General features: G+C 44.1%; 1 protein-coding gene across 3 annotated transcripts in view; it reads right to left on the bottom strand.

The window, feature by feature from the left end:
• Positions 1–2,956: 2,956 nt before the first annotated feature.
• Positions 2,957–18,008, bottom strand: part of glra1 (glycine receptor, alpha 1) — an 84,729-nt gene continuing 69,677 nt past the window's right edge. For all 3 annotated transcript variants that reach the window (XM_018674995.1, XM_051069625.1, XM_051069624.1), the window contains exon 9: positions 2,957–8,611. In XM_018674995.1, the coding sequence (XP_018530511.1) occupies positions 8,327–8,611 (285 nt within the window). In that variant the 3' untranslated portion in view covers positions 2,957–8,326. The remainder of the gene's footprint in view (positions 8,612–18,008) is intronic.

Raw genomic sequence — 18,008 nt, forward strand, 5'->3', positions numbered from 1 at the left:
CCTGTGAAGCTGAGTCTTTACTGATTTTAGATGAGTCTTTGAGTCTTTGAGTCACACACCACCTCAGGTAACTTCTCACACCAGAACCCACCTGGTTACACACCACTGGATCAACAAACGGATTTTGAGATTTCATATTTTTATATTGTCTTCAGAGCAGACCAGGAAGGTAAGATCAGTCTGAACACACCTCACACCACAGGAGAATCTGACCAGATCATCTTTACAACCATCAGATAATCAGACCTGAGGACTGTGATCAGGGACGACAAGTAAAAACCAACACAACCTTTTTGTTGTTGGTTCAGTATCTTTGCTCATTTCAGTTTTGTTGCTATAGCAACTGTGAGACCAAACAAACACGACATCTTTTGCTGCAGCTGAGTTCAACAGAAACATCACGTGTCTGAGAATGAGCTGTTCCTGTTAATGATGTTCTGCCTGGAACACTCAGGCTGTATATGTATGAATGTAAAGCTGTTATGTTCAGTATGAACTTCATGTTAACAGTATTTCAGCCTCAGTGGAAACTGAACCTGGATCAAATAGAAACCTTCTATAAAGTGGTTCACATTCATATTTCCATCATTAATGCTGCTGTTGGTCTGTAGTCTACAATTACAACAGCCTGTCACATTAGATTGTCTTTATTGTCGATAATATGCAACACTAATGATGCTAAACTCTGCTGCTTGACTGAGAAAAAAAACTGAAATACATACAAACGAGATACAAACTGAAAATGAAAATGGAAAATGCGTCATTTGGTCCACATGTCTCTATCATCCACTACATTTTTTATGGTGGGGGTTGGGGGTGGGGGGGCTGACGACCCCTGTCCTGCAGAGTCAGGCTCTCTCAGTCGTTGTGCCAGTATTGATTGGTTGCTCCACCTGTGGGGCGGTACTTAGGTAGAAGTAACACCGGTAACGCCGAGTTAACCACGAACATAAACTGCTCGGAGCAGTTTAGAGACGCAGTGTAAATTACCATGGCAGCAGACCCCGGGTAAAACATGTCCACCTTTCGTAGTACGGGTTAATCAGGAAGTTACACCTGACGTCACTAAGTTACTCCTGAAGTTACCCTGATAAGCCTGTAACCTCGCTTCGTAGAACAGGCTCATGCACGTTTTATTTGTGTATTGAGTGTTAATGATCTTTTTGTCTTTAATCCACAGAAGCAGAGACGCTGAAACTAACAGGAGACACGTCTTTAAACCTGATTCTCTTTTCATGTTAATGAACTGAAAAACACCGACGTCATCGTTTTGTTGTTTCTGGTGTTTGACTCCTGACATCCTCAGTGTGATGTTGTGTTGTTGAAGGCATCTTGTTTTTTTGTGTTAATACATTTGAGTGTTTTGGTGACGTTTGTCCAATAATTTCAAGTTGCATGAGTTTAGACAAACATGGTCTGTGTTGGTTTACCTGACTTCAGCTCTGCTCCTGACTGCAACACCATTAAAACATGATTAAAAGAGGGACAGAGGAGGAGATGACAAACAGGAAAAACTCTGAACCAGCTGGTGTTAACACCGTGTGGGATGTTTCCTTCAAATTCTTTTTACAATGTTCAGACAGAAACCAGCGAGTAAATCAGTGACAGAACAGTCAGGCCGAGTTTCCTCTTCAGTCTCAGTTATCATGTTTAAGAACATTTAAAATCAGGAGTATCTGAACTGAAGCTGCTGAAGGATCCAGAGTCATTATTCACAACAGAGCAGGTCTGGACTCTTTATATTGTTATATTTACAGAGACCTGACGGATCCAGAACTACACCCCGCTCACCTGCAGCAGCAGGTCCAACCTGCAGACACTGACAGTGTTCAGCAGGACGTTTAACTCTCTGAGAGGGAAACTCTGTCTTCTCTCTCTCAGTTGAAGTCGTGGTTTGTCTCCACCTCCTGAACCGTTTCTCAGTTTATCTGCTGACTGTGTTTTCAGCTTCAGGTGAGTTCAGGTGTGTGTGTGTGTGTGTGTGTGTGAAGCTGCAGCTACAGGTTTAATCCAAAACTCTGATGAACCTTTAACTGAACTTTCTGGTTTGAAATCAACCTTCACTGATTTTTAAGATTTTTGGTTTTGTCCTCATTTGCTCCTTCACATGTTGAACACACACCCTGCAGCCTTTCCTCTCAGTCACAGCTTCTCCACTCTTTTACTGGTTTTACTCTCAGATGCTCAGAGTATTCTGCAGAGAGCAGCTTTTAAACAAAGAGATAAACCAATAAAACCTGGAGAATAACCAAGACAAGATGGATGAGGAGGAGTGTGCAGAGAGAGGTGCAGCAAGGAACTGAGCAGAGCTCAGGCTTTAAAGACTCAGACACAGGTGAGTCCTATCAGGTAATTATCCACTGAGCTGCTGGATCTGCAGCACACAGACACTAACAATTAAAGCTGAAATGATATGTTGTGCATTCTTTTTCAAACACCACACACTCCTCCTGGTTTACCTTTGACACTGGACCGGCTGTTAGTGAAGAGACTTCCTCTGCAGAGTAAAGTAAAATGGAAAATTAAACACACAAAGTGGAACATGAGCAGAATAAGAGACATTTCCTTCAGGAGCTGAAAAACAAACCAGAGTTAAATGTAGAGTGAGTTCAGGCTGTTTGTGTTTTAAAGGAGCAGTCCGTGAGTTTACTCCTCAGGAGCAGGAGCAGGAGCAGGAGGAGGTGACGGTCGCCGCCCACAGCTTCAGTCATCTCTGTGTTTAAAAAAGAAAACGTCCTCCGATCAGAGCTGCTGCTTCACGACAGACTGGACGCTACTGTTTCAAATAATCAAGATCAAACAAATTGATAATGATCCGTAAGTTATTCAGATTCATATGAAGTATGAAGTTTTGTTACCTGTTGGAACAGGGGAACAGTTCAGACAGGACGTGAGGAGATTAACAGTGCACAGCTCCGTCTGTCCATCAGAAAATAAAAACACCCTGCAGCGAGGATTTATTTGCAATTTTTAATACTTTTTCTTTAATGATTACACAGATCCTTGAGTCGAGTAACAGAAAGGAAAAGATCCAACTCCAACAACCTTGACAATGTTCAAAAACAGGTAAAGAGATTTTTGTTCAGAAAACCTTTAATCGTTAATAGAATTAGTAGTATGACATATTTCAATAAATATTTAGATATATACAGATACAGCAGAAACGGTACATTCTTTTTTTCTCTTCAAATTGCTTCACATTTTTTTGTACAAGCCAAAATATCTGCCATTGTATTTATATTCATGCAAAATATTGTTTTTCAGATTAATGAAAAATAAAAAGGATTTGCTGAACTTTTCTTTTTTTTCATCCTGCTTTGATGTGCACTCTCAGATTATAAGCATCATAATGAGCATCAGAATTTCTGCAAATTAAACAGGTGCACTTTGTGCCAATACACAATAGAAGCAAGTAAAGCAAAATTAAGGCCATTCCAACTTGTGCAAAGAAAATAAATAAATAAATATAATAATTCTAATAATAATAATGTTTCCTTTAGTTCACAGCTCAGTTCAGGAGTCACTGTATTTTTCCTTTTCCCTCAGCGCATTGAATTATACAATACATACAATAAAATACAAGAGAACCAAACAAAACCCCAAAAACCAATAGAATCGTTAATCATCAACAAATCAAACCATGCTACTTTAAAATCCAGTTCAGAACCTAAGGATTTATAAACGTCCAAAAACTCGTCCGTCATTGTTCAGTCCGTCACATCGCACCGTAATGCAATATAAACCCAGTATCTATCTCATGTTATGAACCCCTCCCTCCCCAACCCCACACAGTAGAACAATGATTAATACAATGATGTGAGGCCTATGACGAAGCTCTAAAATGACTATGATACACACAACACCCACGCCTGAGGAAAGGGGATGAATACGTGGAAAAATACTTCATGTAAAATGGCGGCTGAATGAATGCCTGATATGCTCAAAGGTCCTCGTCTCTCAGTTGCATATTCAACCCCCATATGGCACGAGAAGATATGTACGAACGCTCTGGAAAGTGGACGACTGCTGTTGGTAAACAGGCTGATAGACAGATCGGACTTTCTCCAGATGCTAAGTTTTTATGGCACAAAGGGAAAAATCCGAATTAGACTGAGTCCGCTGACGTTTCCCAGTCGGGTTTCGGCCGTGATCAGAGAGGAGATGCTGCTACAAACACAGGAAGTTAGAGCTGGTTTTCATTATTAATGTAAATCTGTCGCCCTGAAGGAACTCTATATGGCACTGGTTTATAATCTACATCTGTTTCTTTTTCAGCAAACATTTATTTTGGCATTGAAACTGTAAGAGACTCTGTTCTGAACCCGTCCGCTAACAAAAGCTGCATCTTGCACCTATCATATTCAGAATGAAGAATGTCTTTTGTTTAGTTGTGACGTGCTGTAGAAATAAAACTGCCTTGTTTAAGATAAACAGTCTGTTTGCTTTTTAACAGAGTTAAATGCTGACTTATAATCTGTTCTGCTACATTGCTTCTACGTACATAATCAGAGTTAATATTACTAGCACGCTAATTTTACAGCTAACTGAGCTGCATTTTGCTTTTTGTAGTGTGTTACTCGCATGTTACAAAGAACATGAAACACCTGAATCATTTTGGCCAACACACAAATACCATCTGAAATTCAATAGCTGAATAACACGTGTGCTCAGTTTTACAGTTCGTACATTTTGCTACATTGCGTCTAAATATTTAAGCATAAAAGTCAATATTACAAGCAAGTGTATTTTAGCATCATCTCTGAGCTACTTTTTGGGAAAATAAGGGGTTTTAGTGTGAACTGTATCTGTGGTGGCTGCAATAAAAGACCACGAACGAAGGTGTAATCTGTCTCTGCAAAGAAATTTTGCAAGTTGCACACAAAATTTTCTCTCAGCTAAGCTAAAGAGCATGTTTGCTAGCTTTCTGACTAACTAAATGCCATGGTCACACTGCTTCTACGTAAACACAAACATCAACATTATAAACAAGCTAACTGTATTAGCTCCGTGCTGCGTTTTGGAACAACTAAGGAGTTTTATCTGAAGTTGCACTTAAATTCCCTTTTAAACAAGCTGAATAGCATGCATGCTAGCTTTCTGACTAGCTTACCATGCCTGTTCTTCTCACATTTTGTAAGTGCAAAAGTCAGTAATACTAGCAAGCTACTTTTAGCTTTATCTCTGAGCAGCTTTTTGGGAAAACTGAGGACTTAATGCTGCTAAAGCTAACACATAAGTCACTAATGTCTTGTGTCAGTGCAGTAAGACAAACATGCTAGCTGTTCAATGCTGTAAACAAAATGCATCCTGGGTGATCATGGCCTTGAAAAGGTTTCACTGTATCTGGGAATGTTTTAGTGAATAAAATGCATAGTTCCTGGGACGGAGCGTTTTCTATGGCACCTCCACTTTAAAGTTAAAACAGGTAGAAATGAACAGAAGAGTTTATGTGTGTGACATAGCCCTTCACATCAGTCTGACACACTCTGACATAACTGAATTAGTAAAAAGCTATCTTAAATCGATGAAATGAAACATCTCCTATATGCACATGTGAACACACTGTATGAAAGATCTCTTCTCATTTAATCAACAGTGACCTTCGACCTTCAGATCTGTCTAAAATAAATGAGCAAATAAAAACATGTTTTACAGAGTTGTGTTGATATAAAAGGGATGAATGAAATGAGATGATACAGGACTGTGGAGGGAAATGTTCCATATCAAAATACTTTGTATATATTATAGTAATATTTGTGTATCTGAAGTTAACCTGATCCAATACTGTATCAGGTGATCAGTTACTGAACTCAGAGACAGAGTGAACGTGATGTATTTAAGTGTTTTCCCGATGACAGCAGCAAAAAGCACCGACAACTACGTCAAACACGAGAAACAGAAAACAAATCTTTGGTTTTTCCTCAAAACCAAGTTGGAGCTCAAACATTTTAATAAGAAGATATTTTCAGTGAAATGTTATTTTTATGGCGACAAACAGCTGCTTTAGACCGAAACACGTTTTCTCTGCACGTGACAAGCTGAAATAAAAGTTAAATACTCATCCAGGAGATGTTTGTTTGTTTGTTTGCTCATTTCTAACTTCACAATAAAAGTCCAGTCGATTGCTTCATTTTAAACTCTGTCGTACTGACGTGGTTCTTCACAGATAAGACGGTCAAACAGGTGATGGAACAGTTCAGCACTTTGAAAAAATGTAATGATTCTCTCTCTGTCACAAAGTTTGAGGAAAAAATACTGTTTTATGTTAAATATTAGCCTAGCTTAGCCAGCTAGCCTGCTACCCTCACCTTTAACAAATATGTCTACAAACAATTCAACAAGGAACTAATTTACACGTTGGGTCTCGACTGTGTGATCAGACCAAAATGTTAAACCACTCATGCTAAGCTAGGCTAATGGTAGCTAACTCTTGTATTGTGGAAAATACTGAATGTCTCTGAAACAAACGGAGACACAAATATAAATACAAGTTTTAAACTGAATTATTCACTTTAAACTCTGCTTAGCTACAAAATTAGAAATTGAACTTTTTCTCTTTTCTCATTAAAACCTCCTGGTAAATTTCTGTCTGGTAAAGAAGCACTTTTTTGAGTAAACGATGCAGATGAAACGACCTGTTGTTATAATTCATACGCAGAGAAAAAAGACCTGAAACCTTTTTCAGTTTCTGACACTGGGCTAAAGTTTCCACTCTTCTCCCTGTGTTTGATCATTTTATCTCCTCAGTTCTTCTCATATTCACAGATAAGCATGAGAGACTTTGTTTAGCAGTTAGCAGTGGGATGAATGAACTCTCAGACGGGTGGAGTTCTGGAGATGGAGGAGCTAAAAGGAAGAAAAAATCATAATTGCATATACTGATCATTGCATAGAGAAGCTGCTGCAAAGTAAGAGAGAAAATCAAATCAGACAAATCAGCAACCAGCTGAGCTGCTGATCACATCCTGTCCAACAAATAAAAGCTGCAGGTGGATGATGACGGAGCTGTTTCTGCAGCTACAGTTGGTGCATGTGGATGAGATGGAAGTACAGTTAATTAAGGTATAACAGGTGTTATAATCTGTACAGTTTACTACATAAGTCCTCTCAGCTGGGGGGAGGGAGGGAGGGGGGTGGGGGTGTCACATTAAGGCGGGGTCAAAGCAAGGAAGCACTAATAAGATGTAAACATGTCTATGTTTCAGTCCAGTGAACACAACGAGGAAACAAACGAGGATCCCACATCCACTTGTTCTTTCTCCAGCTGATGAAAACAAACCAAGATCTCAAGGATTAAAAACTCAGAGGACGGATGTGAGGGGACGCCAATCAACCCCCCCCCACCTTCCTCCTTAGGAAAAGTTTGGAGCTGCACAGCCACAAGCCACATGTTTGATTGGCACATAAAGTAAGAACCAAAAGAAGGAGAGCTGCAGCGACAGGTGGACGAACATCTGCACTGCTCGTCCAGTGTTTCTTTTTTTCTTGTTCTAGTTGTCCGGTCGTGTGATTGGCAGCGGCAGCAGCGAACTTCAGGTGTCTCTGCAGTTCAAGGTTTCGTGGTGTTGGGGGGGGGGGGGCGCGGGGGGAGGAAAAGCATCGACGAGTGCCTGCAATACACATTTGAAGCAAATCTAGATATATAGAACGTGTGATCCTTGCATCGCTTTAATTCATGGAAGCACCGATCCTCCATCCCTCATTTCCAGACGCCACCTTCAGAGATAAGGTTCATATTTAAATTCCATTTATGATAGATATATGAGTATATTACACTGCTGTATGCCTCTCACCCCCCCACATCACAGTTTCATATTTTCATATCTGTCTTCACACAAAAAAAACTAAAATCAAATACAAGACCCTTTACGAGACTCTGTCCTTCAGTTCGTCCACTCCCACACAGTCTGTTGGGTGTGTTTGCTTTTTCATTTTTCATCTTTTCATTAATATATTGCCACATTCATATATCATGCATTTTACTGCATTGCTATTGCACTGGTCCGGATTATTCAGGACGTGTAAAGAGACGGAGTCGGGGCTGGGACTCAGGTAACAGGAAAACAAAGCAATAAATATCTCAAATAACGTCTAGTAGGAGGTGGGGGGGGTCAGGTGAGGGCTGAGGGGGCGATCGCCACAAAAAGCATCTGATCCTGGACCAGAAGAGGAAGAGGATGAAGGAAGAGGACAAGGAAAGGAGGCGTGGTTGGCGTGAAAAAAGGGGCCATGATATCTCCTGCTGAAGCCGTCTCTCTGTTTCTTCGCACCGTTCTCCTCGTCCTCCTCCTCCTCCTCCTCGTCCTCGTCCTCCTCCTCGTCCTCACTACTGCTTGTGGATGTCCTCGCTGCGGATGATCTTGTAAATGATCCAGTAGAAAATGTTAAAAATGAGGAAGACGAGTGGGAAGGCCACGCGGGACACCGTGTCGATGCGCTTGGCCCGGCTGATGAACAGCTTCTTCATCTCCTCGATGCTCTTCTCGGGCGCGGCCGAGGCCGGCGCGTTGTTGTTGTTGCCCTTGATGGCCATGCCGTCCTTGGCCTGCAGGCAGGCGGGGCCCATGCCGTAGCCAGGGAAGCTGAAGCGCCCCTCGCCCGTCTCATCCTCCTGCAACACAGGCCAAGACTCAGGCTGTTAGGAACCAGAGAAAGACGTTACTGTTGGAGGTGTGTGTGTTTGTGAATGAGTGTGTGTGTGTGTTTAGACATTAAAACATCACAGACGACATGAAACATCAGATGACTCTGTGTCTCCTTTAGACATTTAAAGTTCTGCAGAGACGATGTGTTTATAGTCAAACCCTGAAGTTAGCATCAGCCTGGTTCCCTCTGAGCTCTTCTCCAGAAGCCTTTCTTCTTAGAAAGTTAGTGAGAGTTTGAAAGAGCGTGAGTAGAAACACAACGAGGCTGTAAAGGTGGACTGGTGAGTAGATGGGTTTTCATGTTAACGTCCCCGACAACCTCTGTAGTCTCATTTAGACACTCGTTAGCAACCGCCTTTTTTAAGACACGTAAAAGCTTCAAACATCAGGAGTGGGGGATTTACTGACCCATTTTATGTCGGAGAATAAAACCTGAAAATGTCTTGAGCTTGTGTTAAAACCACAGACCTTATTTCACACATTTAACCAGGAACACACTGATAACAGGAAGAGCTAACATGCTAACATGCTAACTGACTTCCTGGTTCTAGGATCAGTCCTGCAGGACTCTGTGGTCTGTGTTCTGACGTTGGTAGACATGACATAAAACAATACGACCTTAAAGCCAAAGTGAGACTAACTGTGTCTTAATGAGAGTTGATCATATGAATAATATCAGTTTGATTCTGTCCATTCAGTAGAGAGCAGTATTCAGTCAACAGTCTGATCCACATGGATCCTGACAGAGATTTAGATTCATGTAATTTAGAGAACTGTGGAAAATGACCCAGAGATAAAATCAGACACATCAGGATCTGAGGAACCAGACCACAGCTGCTGGATCTCTACATAAAGACAGAGACTGAACATCCTGAACACAACCTGCTGAAAACTCAGTACAACAAAGATCCACACAGAAATGTGGGTTCAGTACAGATGGAGAGAGTAATTCCTTCAGAAACAGAAACTCTTCACACAGTGGTCAGACTGTTTGTGAAGGACAGGATCCAGAGCAGGAATGAAAGGTTTAATATTCTGTCTGTAATCAGAGGAAACACCTCCACACACACAGACCCACTGAGCTCATCAGCGATCAGACTCAGACAGTCATCAATATGAGCGGAGGCCCTGCACCGAGCCTGTTTATCTCACCTGTCGGGGGGGTGGATGGATTGCGATTGATTGACATGCGCTGTACCTCAAGGTTATGGCGTGTGCGTGGCGTTTTCACCGGAGCACGGTGAGATATTGAAAAGCCTATCTGCACCGCCACCCTGCCTTTTCATTACAGGAGACACAATGACTTCCTTATCTGGTTCAGAGACTCCAACACAAACACTGCGATGGGCCGACACACACACACACACACACACACACACTCTGTGAGAGTGTGTGGAAACTAAAGGAGGAGAACAACAGGCTTCAAAGTGCCCTTCAAAGTTAAAACAACAGCCATGAAATGAAACATCAGCAGAGAAAAGCTCTGCCATGATCAGGAGTCGTCTCTGTTTGGATTCAGTTTTTATGATTATGATTATTCATGCATGAATGCGAGCTGTGTTCCCTGTGGGAGACTGCAGGGCAGCCTATCAGCAGGACATCTCTCCAGTGCATTCTGGGTAAGAAAAAAGGAGCATTCAGTGATCAGAAAACAAGCAGGAGCACAGCCTGGAGCAGGACGAGGAAGAATTCAACAACTGATGCAAAACCTCTGCAGCGAAAACAAATCAGCTCCCAGGAAAACAAACAATGAGCCTATAATCACCAATACTGATCAATATACACGGCACGAACACGTCTTCACTTACTGTCTGTGACTGTGGTGGTGTGGTGAGTGCATGTATGTCAGTGTGGTGTGTCTGTAGATGTGTGTGTGTGTGTGTGTTAGACCACCAGGTAGTGATCCATTTTTAGCGCCCCATGTGCCCGTTCTGTCCTTGCACCCACACCGAGCCATCTATTACTGTTAATACACACACACACACACACACACACACACACACACACACACACCAGCCATGATGCTAGCCGACCTCTGTCTGTCCTTCAGTGACGCTGCTAAACTATTACAGATGCTCTGCTTTATTCTCTCTGCCATGTGATTAATGTGGAGGGCGGAGGGACGTGAGGAGGAGGCTCAATGAGGAGGACAAAGGAGGGACGAGGAGGAGGAGGAGGAGGAGGAGGAGGAGGAGGAGGAGGAGAGAGGAAAAGCCCTGCAGCCTGTAGACACTGTTCAGGGCAAAAGAAGCAGAGTGAGACGTCAGAGGACTGAAGCAGACCTGTGCTCCTCCTCCATTAGAACAACAAGGACCAGGATGGTTCACTGTGAGGGAGGGAGAGTACTCAGAGTACTACATGTCAGAGTACTCAGAGTACTAACAAATCAGAATCAGAGTAAATCAGAGTACTCAGAGTACTACATGTCAGAGTACTCAGAGTACTACATGTCAGAGTACTCAGAGTACTCAGAGTACTACATGTCAGAGTACTCAGAGTACTACATGTCAGAGTACTCAGAGTACTCAGAGTACTACATGTCAGAGTACTCAGAGTACTCAGAGTACTACATGTCAGAGTACTCAGAGTACTACATGTCAGAGTACTCAGAGTACTCAGAGTACTACATGTCAGAGTACTCAGAGTACTACATGTCAGAGTACTCAGAGTACTCAGAGTACTACATGTCAGAGTACTCAGAGTACACACTTTGTAAATGTAGTGTTTGTCTATCTGCACACCTCCTCCAGAGAGAGAGAGATACCTGAGGAGGAGGAGCAGGAGGAGGAGGGCAGGCAGGAGGAGGAAGGAGGAGGAGCAGGGCAGGAGGAAGAGGAGGAGGAGGAGCAGGAGGAGCAGCAGCAGGAGGAGCAGGAGCAGCAGGAGGAGGAGCAGTAGGAGGAGAAGAAGGAGCAGCAGCAGGAGGAGCAGTAGGAGGAGGAGGAGGAGCAGGAGCAGGAGGAGCAGCAGGAGGAGGAGCAGTAGGAGGAGAAGAAGGAGCAGCAGCAGGAGGAGCAGTAGGAGGAGCAGGAGGAGCAGGGCAGCAGGAGCAGGAGGAGCAGCAGCAGCAGGAGCAGGAGGAGCAGTAGGAGGAGCAGGAGGAGCAGAGGCAGCAGCAGCAGGAGGAGCAGCAGCAGGAGCAGGAGGAGGAGCAGGAGGAGCAGCAGCAGCGTGTTGGTGACGCTCTCTAACCCACAGCTGGACAGAGATGATCATTAAAATGATCGATCAGCTGCTCACAGGAGAAGCTCTGAAGAAAAGTGGGAACAGAAACATCCTGCTCTTTGAGCTGCAGCTTCTGTGGTGAGAGGAGAAAGACAGAATAAAGGTGGAGAAAGAGAATGAGGGTGAAGGAGGAGGAGCAGGAGGAGAAGAGGAGGAGGAGGAGCTGTGAGCCGGCTCATCCATCATGCTTTCCTCTCTCCCTCTGAAGTGATTAATCGAGCAGATTAGCAGGAAGCAGAAAGCAAACGGCGTCAGGCGTGCTCTCCTCCCCCCTCCCCTCTGCAAATATTACCCTGGATACTTGTTGTAGAGACCTGCATTTACATCAGACACGACTCAGAGAGGTGTCAGCCCCGACTAACGGCCACATCAGTCTCTGCTGAAACAGGCCGCAGGACGAATTCCTCCGCTCACGTTCCGCTCTATGATTCTCCCACAAGCAATTCCAGCTCTGCACCGGGGAAGGAAATATATTAGAAATTAGCCTTGGCTGATCCATTTTCTGCTGGATTCATCTCAAAGACCCCCCCCCCCCCCACCCCCACCCCCCCCCCCCCCACCCCCTCACCCCCCCCACCCCCACCCCCTCTGTGATTCAGGCCATTTGAGGCTGTTTAGGATGTTTCAGTATCAATACGTCAGTGCAGAGTGGATTCTGTGGAGCTGAGAGGAAGATCAGTCTCTGTCATGTTCAGGAGGAGCAGGAGGAGGAGGAGGAGCAGGAGGAGGAGGAGGAGGAGGAGGAGGAGGAGGAGGAGGAGCAGGAGGAGCATGAGGAGGAGTTAATTATCCAGAGTGTGGGCCACAGACAGACAGATTTATCTTACTGTGTTCATACGTCTCTCATACAGAACCAGGTCAGACACCTGGATACTGCTCACTGTGTTTGAGAGGAGGTGAGCTCACAGCCTCCTCCTGCTCCTCCCTCCTCTCCTGCAGCTCTCAATGAGGCTCCTCTCCTCTATCAGATCACACACTGAGAGAGAGTCAGTCTGAGGTCAGCTCAGCTGATCAATCAGAGGCGTCTCCTTAAAAAGATGCTGTCATTGTTTAACAGTGTGTGTGTGTGTGTGTGTGTGGGGGGGGGGGGGGGCTGTGATCCTGTGACCCTGGACTCCACTCTGATCACTCCTCAGTCTAATGCCGCCTGTCGATGGTAAATGCTAATTAGCATTGTGAGCGTGAGCCTGAAGACGTCCTGACTGAGATGGAGGCGAGAGGCAGGAACAGCTCCACCTGCCTTTGGTTTGTAAAGGAGCTCTCTGCTGCTGGGTGGGGGGGCTCTCCTTCAAGGATGAGAGCTGCTATTGATCTGATCCTGCTGCAGTTCCTCCTCTCCTCCAGCAGGGGGGGCTGTCACTCTGCCTGGACGCTCAGAGCCTCTCCTCCTCTCCTCCTCTCTCAGGGCTGCGGTATCTGTCGCTCTGTCTTTCTAATTGGACAGCCCTGTGAAGCAGGTAGCCTCTCTCTCTCTCTCTCTCTCTCTCTCTGGACGATCAGAGTCACTAACGAATCAATAAAGCATCAGAGTAGAAACCACAGAAATCAGCACAACTGGGACTCGACTGACTGCAGCAGCAGCAGCTTCCTGCACTGCAGCCACTGTGATCAGCTACAGACCTGTGTTCATCACCTCCTCCTCCTCCTCCTCCTCCTCCTTCACCACCACTGCTGCTGCTGCTGCTGGCTGGTTCCAGGAGTCACAGGACACTCAGACGTCTGTCTGTCTCTGTCTCTGTCTCTGTCTCTGTCTCCTAACAGCCATGAAGCCCTGGAGGACCTTCTCACCTCCTTCACTCAGAGTAAGGAGACCTCCACCTCCATCACTGTGACCATGCAGCCACAGTCACCACACCCTGCAGGGAGACACTGTTCTAATCCAGTCCATCCTCCCGTCCTGACACAGTCCTCCTGAGTCAAAGACGTGAGCTAACATGCTGCTAACACTGTGTCCTCGCTGACACCAACACACACTGTTTTTGTCAGACACACACACAGATCAGTGAAGAATGAGACAGAGAGAAGGAGCTGGAGCCAAACACCACAGAGGAAGAACTTCTTCTTCTCTGGTCCCAAACACAGAGACATGGATCCTGACTGAATTCAACCTGTCACACAGGTGTTAAACTGAATCAGAGAGGAGCCTGTTGATTTACACTGTATGTGGAGATCCTCCTCCTCTGAGGCCTCACCCACCTGATGTCTCAGTTTACACACCTCATGTTCACTTCCTGGTTCTTCTCAGCCTCGACTCAGTGATGAATGTAACATGGAGAATGAATCACAGGCTGAGCTCAGAGTCTTTACAGCTAACTAACCTACAGCAAACAGCCACTGCAGAGCAAACTGTCTACTTCCTGTTTCCACCTGCACATGCTCAGTGTGGACAGAGCCTCTGTATGAACGGCTGGAGGCTCTGCTCTGATCTCCTGGGACTCTGGTTGTTTCAGGTCGGCCACGCTGCGTCTCCTCCTCTCTCTGTGTTTGTGGAGGAGGAGACGGGGCCGGGCAGCGACCGGTGGAGTGCTGGTTTGTCTGAGCCGGAGGCCGGTGGTGACAGTTCCTCTGCAGAGAGCTGAGACCTGACTGATAGCCCTCTAACAGAGCCGTAATGGAGGGCTGTGGATCACATTAGACTCGCATTAGAAGGACTGGCCGGAGAGGTTAATTAAGAGCGTGTGACGCCCAAGGACCAGCTCTCTCTCTCTCTCTGTCACTGAGCGTCAGTGTGGCTTCACCAGCGCTGGATTTATTTCACAGCACAGCAGTCAGGATTAATGGCGACGATCTTAATGGGCTACTCATACTTTTAATAATGAATTCTATTCATTCAGTTTTTTTATTGTGCTTGAAATAAAGTCAAAAGACCTGAGGAGCTGAATTTCAAACGGAGCTGTTTTCCACTTTGAATGGTTCCTCCGTTTGGACCACATTATTCCAGCCTCTCGACACAATCCCATTTCAAATGCAAATACCTCCGACTCCACTCGGTGTTTCTCAGTGTCCTCAGAAGTCCTCGTACTGTCGCTGAGGGTCTTAAAGCTTCTTAAAGTGTGCAGCTGTGGAGGCCTGTGATGAGCTGGAGGTACATTCAGGTACAGTACTTCAGTCCTCAGGTACAGGACTGTTTCATGCTGCTTTAAACAGCAAAACATTGTTTGTGTTTATCAGAGAGCTGCAGGTTCAGAACATGATCAAATATTCTATATGATCACCTGACAGTGTTAAACAGCGTCAGATGATCATACAGTTTACACTGCAGGAGAATCACTGGTTTAAATCTTGAACCTTGTTTCTGTTTTACTTTGAATCAAATCAAATTAAGTTTCAAACATGAACTCGGGGAAACGTCCGAACTGTTCCTTTAAACCCTCTTCAGACAAAGTCAAGGTTTGATTTTGAATTAAATTCACTGAAACCACAGAGAGCTGTTTTCTGTTTGGTCTCAAATCTGACTGAAGCAAATAAAACGTCAGTGTTTGATTTTCTCTATGTGAACAATTCTCTGTTCGCTGAACTGGAAGCTCTTCGTCTGTTTGATCCAGTCTGAGGTGTTTCTATTCAAAGTGCCTGACTGTGCTCTGAGCCCATTTATTCTTTAAGGTTCACTGTGTTCACATACGTTCAGGTGACACAGAACCGCTCAGAGCCAAACTCACAAACCAGATTATATAAGAACCTGAATCCACCTATTCATCAGGTGGGGGTGAGAACACGCTGATACAGAGTCCTTCATGACAAAAGTCCCATCATTACGTAACAGACGGCCTGAATCCACCTCCTGCTCAAATAAACCAATGGAAAAGATTCAGAGCGCCAGATGTGGGTCAGTCCTGAGCCCGCGGTCTCTCTCTCTCCTCCTGCTCTCGGGGTGAGGGAGGGTCGAGAGACATAGAGGGAGGTGTTCAGACGAGGTGAGAGAGTCTGACTCACCTGAAAGTGCAGCGGCAGCCGGACCACTAATCTACCTCTTCTCCTGCCATCACAGCTCAGGGGATTGGGGATTACAACAATGGGATTTAGGATTTATACTTTTTATTTCTAGAGATTTTTCCTCCTCTCCAGTGAATAAAACTGATCCCAGTCTCAGAGGTCAGTTTAGCAGCTGTTCAGGAGCTTTCAGTCATTTTACAGGGTCTTCATCAGCAGATGGAGTTTGCCCAGCTGTAATAAACTAAAGGTCCAAACTGTTCTGGAGCTTTCACTTTTTCTCTCAAACTATGAACAAACTATGTTGGTCTGTGACTGGAGGTCTGGAGACGGCGTTGAGAACCAGAAGTCGGCTGAGAGAACGACGTGAACCCAGTACAGGTGGAGACCTCAAAGCAGCAGGTTTCTGAATCAGAAGATGAAACTGGTGTAGAGCTGCCTGCAGCTACAACCATTTACCACCTGAATCTGACTTAAAAATAGTAAAGTTTGAAACAAACCAAAACTTTGAAATCCAAAATATACAGAGATGTTTTTGCCACTTTTCACAGACTGATCTGCTGATGAGGAGCAGACCAACAGGTTAACACACACCTGGAATTATTGTATTTCACCATTTTATCACTGAGATGATATCACGATAGAAACGATGAACAGAAGGTAGACTCAAGATGTCATCAGGTCTGATCGAAGAGAAACAGGTTAACACACAACCATGGAATTGATTAAAAATATCAATGAGATGATATCCATGATACAGAATATTCATTTATCAAGAAAAGAAAAACAGAGAAAGGTATCTGCAACTTCAGTGAGAAGACTGCTTCTCTCTGTTTCAGCATCACGTATCTGAACTGTAAGACTGCTCTCCTGTAACTGTAGTTACTGTAACTGTAACTGTAACTGTAACTGTTACTGTAACTGTAACTGTTACTGTAAACTGTAACTGTAAACTGTTACTGGTTACTGTAACTGTTTACTGTAACTGTAACTGTTACTGTCACTGTAACTGTAACTGTTACTGTAACTGTCACTGTCACTGTCACTGTAACTGTAACTGTTACTGTAACTGTCACTGTCACTGTCACTGTAACTGTAACTGTAACTGTAACTGTCGCTGTTTACTGTAACTGTAACTGTTACTGTAACTGTCACTGTAACTGTAACTGTCACTGTAACTGTAACTGTTACTGTAACTGTCACTGTCACTGTTACTGTCACTGTAACTGTAACTGTAACTGTTACTGTTACTGTAACTGTTACTGTAACTGTAACTGTTACTGTTACTGTAACTGTTACTGTCACTGTAACTGTAACTGTTACTGTAACTGTCACTGTCACTGTCACTGTAACTGTAACTGTTACTGTAACTGTCACTGTCACTGTAACTGTAACTGTAACTGTCACTGTAACTGTAACTGTTACTGTAACTGTCACTGGTAAACTGTAACTGTAACTGTAACTGTTACTGTAACTGTCACTGTTAACTGTAACTGTCACTGTAACTGTAACTGTTACTGTAACTGTCACTGTCACTGTAACTGTAACTGTAACTGTAACTGTCGCTGTAACTGTAACTGTCACTGTAACTGTAACTGTCACTGTAACTGTAACTGTCACTGTCACTGTAACTGTCACTGTAACTGTCGCTGTTACTGTAACTGTAACTGTAACTGTTACTGTAACTGTCACTGTCACTGTAACTGTAACTGTAACTGTCGCTGTTACTGTAACTGTAACTGTAACTGTTACTGTAACTGTCACTGTAACTGTAACTGTAACTGTCACTGTAACTGTCACTGTCACTGTCACTGTAACTGTAACTGTTACTGTTACTGTAACTGTCACTGTAACTGTAACTGTAACTGTTACTGTAACTGTAACTGTTACTGTTACTGTCACTGTAACTGTTACTGTAACTGTCAACTGTCACTGTAACTGTTACTGTAACTGTTACTGTAACTGTACTGTACTGTAACTGTAACTGTTACTGTAACTGTCACTGTAACTGTCTACTGTAACTGTACTTACTGTAACTGTAACTGTTACTGTAACTGTACTGTAACTGTAACTGTTACTGTAACTGTAACTGTTACTGTCACTGTAACTGTTACTGTAACTGTCACTGTACTGTCACTGTAACTGTTACTGTAACTGTTACTGTAACTGTAACTGTACTTACTGTTACTGTCACTGTAACTGTTACTG

Source organism: Lates calcarifer, unplaced genomic scaffold (genome assembly GCF_001640805.2).
Source record: "Lates calcarifer isolate ASB-BC8 unplaced genomic scaffold, TLL_Latcal_v3 scaffold_62_131, whole genome shotgun sequence".
Lineage (NCBI taxonomy): Eukaryota > Metazoa > Chordata > Actinopteri > Centropomidae > Lates > Lates calcarifer.